This window comes from Solanum tuberosum, unplaced genomic scaffold (assembly GCF_000226075.1).
Source record: "Solanum tuberosum cultivar DM 1-3 516 R44 unplaced genomic scaffold, SolTub_3.0 scf00381, whole genome shotgun sequence".
Classification (NCBI taxonomy): Eukaryota; Viridiplantae; Streptophyta; class Magnoliopsida; order Solanales; family Solanaceae; genus Solanum; species Solanum tuberosum.
In genome coordinates, this window is record NW_006239304.1 from 333,812 (window position 1) to 339,239 (window position 5,428).

At 36.4% G+C, this 5,428-nt stretch overlaps 1 protein-coding gene across 1 annotated transcript; it reads right to left on the reverse strand.

Annotated features, from left to right (window-relative positions):
• Positions 1–955: 955 nt before the first annotated feature.
• Positions 956–5,084, reverse strand: LOC102578842 (metal transporter Nramp2-like). Its single transcript, XM_006362013.2, has 4 exons — positions 4,257–5,084; positions 3,606–3,742; positions 2,851–3,503; positions 956–1,650 (listed from the first exon to the last, which is right to left on the reverse strand). Exons 1-4 carry the CDS (start codon positions 4,862–4,864, stop codon positions 1,426–1,428), a joined length of 1,623 nt encoding a protein of 540 aa, XP_006362075.1. The 5' UTR covers positions 4,865–5,084; the 3' UTR covers positions 956–1,425.
• Positions 5,085–5,428: the final 344 nt, after the last annotated feature.

Genomic DNA, 5,428 nt, shown 5'->3' on the forward strand with positions numbered 1-5,428 from the left:
CTTAAAAGTCAGTTTTTGACTTATTAGAGTGTTTGGCAATTATCAAAGTGACTTATTTTAAATAAAAAATGACTTACTTTAAGCTAAAAGCTAGGTAAGGGGAGCTCCTTTTTTTTAACTTAAAAGTCCTTTTATGTTGACCAAATATATTACCTTTTTGCCCTTAATTCTTTTATACAATTCCCAAATTGCCCATATTGAATCTTCTTCTTCTTCTTCTTCTTCTTCTTCTTCTTCTTATTGTTATTGTTATTGTTATTGTTATTATTATTATTCTTATTATTATTATTATTATTCTTATTCTTATTATTATTATTATGTTTATTATTATTATATTTATTATTATTCTTATTATTATGTTTATTATTATGTTTATTATTATTATTATTAATATATTTATTATTATTCTTATTATTATTTTGTTTTATTTTTTTTAAGTATAAAAACCTTAAATTAATCAACTTTTTATCATGTTAACAGCTTTAACGGTATTTCAGACATTTTGATAAAAAAAAGTGTTTACCAGCACTTATTTGCCAAACACATCAACATTTTTTTTTCAACTGCAGCACTTTTATCCAAACACATAACTATTTTAAAAAAAAATAAGTTCCAGCACTTTAAAAGGTTACTTTTTAAAAGTTACTTTTTTTAAGTCAATCCAAACGGGCTCTTACTAATAATATCAGTTCGAAAGATTTATTTTGTGTCTCGCACAACAGACAACCTCATTTTGTCTTATAAGTAGGTGGACCCAAAATCTTTGTCTTATGGACCCAAAATATGTAAAATTTGAGTTCACCTAATTGTGTAGATGAATAGAGGCGTTTTCCCCCTTTTTTACTCCCTTAATTTGGTATCAAAATCATCCAAATAGAGCACAAAATGAAAGGTCACTCCCATCTACAACAAACCAAGTTAAAAAAAGAGAAGCCATGAATTGAGCAAAAGCCCATCACAAGTAAAGATCCAAACACTTCACTTGTATTGATGTAAGTCACTTCTAATCAGCTGAACCAAAAACTACATTACTGCACAATGGAAAATTTTCTTGCAAAAAAATCAATGACTTTGAAGTTCTGCGTCTCTATTCGATAAATACAACATTGTGGATCGTTTATGCCTGCAATGAACAAGTATCTTCATCCGGCGGACTATATACTTTCTTCATCCTCTATATATAACTGATGTCAATATTTCGGGATAGTTTGCTCCATTATTTCTTTTGGGGAACCTACAGCTAAAAGCAAATGCTGACAGTTTCTGGAAATCTATTATGACAGTTAGGACATAATGAAATTGGAATCTCTTCAGATGAAAGAATGCTTCAGTAGTCAAACTTCCTGAGCCATGGCCTCTCTGCAATGTAGTGATTTACTATATTTACGACGTTTGGATTTGACGGAATGTATTATCTTAGATGTCTCATTGACCAGCATAGCTATATCCTTTTGTGCGGAGTAGGTTGAACCAATTGGCAACATTGCCACCCCCATGTGAAATAAGGTATAAAATGAAGGCAATATAACCTGCAGTCCCAGCACAGACAAGAAAAGCAAACAGCAATCCGTTGACCTCAGAGACAAAGAAGTCCAGCAAAAGATAGCCGTTTATCACCATCACAAGTACAGCAATAGTCCATGCAACTCTCTACAGTAATAGAACAGGCAGTTCAAAATAGGATTCACATAAAAAAAATGCACTCCACAAAAGACTGTCGAAAATTTAGGATACAAAAGCTGAAACGCTAATGAATTTACAACAGCTTCACGCATGCAATAAGATTAACTTAGTCCTGATAATTTTAACGAATCAACCTGATAACTCTGAAAGGACTGTACATTTTATGTAGTTTGTCTTATTCATAGCTGTGTCAAGCTGGCTACGACGACAAAACAAATTAAAAGAAGATTCTTTATGGAATGGAATGTGTTGCAAATTTTTACTAAGATCCTCCATTATCAATTTCATTCAGATATTTATCATTAAGCATAGAAAGGTGTAGCCGGTCAATGAAGATGGAATGGACCATGGAGACTATCATTCAATTTCCAGTAGAGACAAAAGAAGCTAGTTATTTATTCGCATCTGTCTAAGCTATGTTGTACAAAGTTAACCGGTATTGTGCTGGTGGGAGGCACAGCTCTCATTAGATTAGTCAAGGTGACTCTGATTCTGACACCATCATTATCGAAATAAATGAAAACAGTATAAAATATATATCATTAATTTCAAAGTTTTGCATTTAGACATCAAACACGCCTAGGACCTATGATATATGGACTAGGATGTGGATACATATCCGAAATCTGGGTAAAAGGGTACATGCAGGTATTACTAATCTTTTTTATATTCTACTCATACCATGTCACACCCATTCGATACGGGTTACATCGAAACAATTGAAGGATCCATGTATCGTAGCAAAAGACTACTAGCTCAAAATAAGTAAGATGATTCTAATTTCTAGAAGCATATCCACACTGAAACACAAGAAACTGACTTGATCGTGTAACTATTTATGCTATTATGACCAAACAAGCACCTTTCACATATCTAGACACTCACGATGTTAATCAGAAACTAGGTTGTTTTTGCTAACTTTATAGTTTTGATTTTTTCCGTTCTCATTCAACAATTTAAAAATTCTGCACTTTCTGACATCAAACTCACACAAAATTGCTAGCCACCAAAATAACTGAGATGATTTGAATTTTAAAATCATAGCTGATGTGGGAAGAAATAAATAAATGAAGGAATTGACCATGCTTGAGACAGTTTCATGTCTAATCTTAAGAAAGTAAATAGACATGAAAGTCAAAACTAAAGATAATGGGAAAGGGACCTTACCTCGAGAGTAGGCCCAATTTTGAAAGTACCCATTATATCCTCCTTGGACACCAATGTTAAAAGGGGAATAAGCGCAAAAGGGATCTGTATAGACTGGAGCACATTAAGCCACTCATTCAAAACGTCGAGTGATGATTCAGATCTATTAAAAATCAGAGCAACAATGATTGTTGGCACAATGGCACAACTTCGAGTAATCAGTGCCCTAAGCCATTTCTTCAAACGTAGATCTAGAAAACCTCCCATAATAAACTGTCCAGCATAGGTACCGGTTATCGTACTACTCTGCCCAGCTGCCAGTAACCCAATGCCCCAAATATAGAGAATTGGGAACAGTCCCCCACCATACTTGTCCTGAAGAAACTGCCCTGCATTTACAAGGCCTAAACTACCAGCTTGCTCACTGCCATAAAATCCCTTGGCAAAGACAGTTGTAACAAACAAATTGATCATAAAGGAGATAAGAAGCGCAAAGGAGGATTCTATTGAGTAGTAATTCAGTGCCTCCTGAACCTGCCCTTTTTTCTTCAAATCGATCTCTCTGGATTGCACCAAAGCTGAATGCAAGAAGACATTGTGAGGCATTATTACACAACCAACTACTCCAACAGCCTGCCGAACTGTCCTTGAACTGAGTTTTGGAATCAAGAGACCTGTGAAGATAATGAAATGCATTTGAACCAAAAACACATCAGCACCTACCCAATATGATACCATGTAATTAAACTAAACAAACGCTAAAATAAGAAAAGCACCTGCTAAAAGCTCCTTCCCATTTGGTTTGGCATCTCCAAACATCCAAGCAAAGGACAGTGCCATAGTTGAAATAAGAACAGCAAACACAGCTTCCAACTTCCTTATACCATAGTTCTCAAGAACCAAAAGAAGAAAGCTATTTACAAAACAGAACAAAAGAAAAACTAGTCAACAGGTTGATCAATTAACAAGGGGAGCATGCAATCGTAAGTTCAGCCTTATGATGGTATGTAATGCAAACCAGAACACCAAAGCAGATTAATTCCATTAAAGGGTACTAGTCAACCAATCAACTACACCTCAATCTGAAAAGATGGGGTTGGCTACATGAATCCTTTGTATCCATATTCCATTCCCTCTATTCAGGTTCAAAACTATTAGGGCAAACTAAGGGTTCTTTAAATCTTGTAATCATCCCTGCAGTACATACAAGTCTCTAAATAGAACAGAAATACATTTAACAAACCCTTGCATGAAGAAGAAACATACTACATGCAAAAGCAAACTATGATCCCAGTTCATGAGCATTGAGCATACTGTACATTTCACATCCAAGTGGCAAACAAAATAAAAATACTACTGAATAGATGCTAATTTCAACTAAAGTAGTGATCTTTTGAGCTAAACAACTCAAGTAGACGAAAGTTTACCAATCAGAAGCAGTAATAAGGACACCAGCCCAGAGTGGTAAAACCCCACGACTGAGTATCTTAATTGCAATGGCACTCCCTATCACCTCCTGAATATCGGCTCCAATCAGAGCCACCTCAGCCATGAACCACAGTAGAAGCCCAGCCCATCTAGGATACTCCTCCCGGCAAAGCTCCGCCAAGTGCCGGCCTGTTGCAACGCCAATTCTGGCCGACAGTAGCTGGATCATCAAACCCATAACAGTGGCCCATAACAACAGCCATAGAAGCGAGTAACCCGCAATTGCCCCAGCTTGCAGATCCCCCTCCAAATTCCCCGGATCCAAAAAAGCTATACTCATTAAGAATCCAGGGCCCGTGAACTGCCATAGCTTCTTCCACGAGAATGGAGGCACCGTGCTATAATCAACACCGTCGATCGGTACTGAATCGAATTCAACGACGTGGATCTTCTCCCCAGATCCGTACGCAAATTCTTCTTCGCCGTCATCAGCATCGCCGTTAATTAACGGCGACGTTGACTGTGGCAGCGGGGCGGTAAGAAGGTGACGAGATTCTTCGTCTTTGGAATCCGGAGAGGTATTTTCTTGCTGTGGAGGGGAGCTCATTGTCTCATTGTAACAGTCACCGGAATTCCTCAGTTCGGGTAATCCTTTGTTCGTAATTGTTATAAAAGGAGGCGTATGTTAGAGAAAAGGTGGCGGCGGCGGTGGCGCTGATGGTGGTTGTCGGCGGTGGAGGAATCAGAAATATGCCCGATAAAGAAAGTTTTAAGGTATTGTGCCGGGCTCGTGGCACTCACTGGCAAAGGTCGTTATATATATATATTTTGTTTCAGCTGTTTTTCGGATGTTTCGTGTACTACTCTATTATCCTATCAGATTTAACGAATCAATATTTTGATATGAAATCAGATTGTTACGAAGGGCTCGTTTGGCCATGCGATATAGTATCATGATATGGAATTATGATATGGTATCATAATATGGAATCATGAGATGAAATTGAAGGTTTGTTTGGACATGCGATATGAAATTTTTGTGTTGTATATTTTTTCATAAACATAAAATTCCATAAGTTGTAAAACTATTAAAATAGCCCCAATTGTTTATTCAATCTTATCAAATAAACAAAAATTATAAAATCGCATAATAAATTATTACAAAGTTATT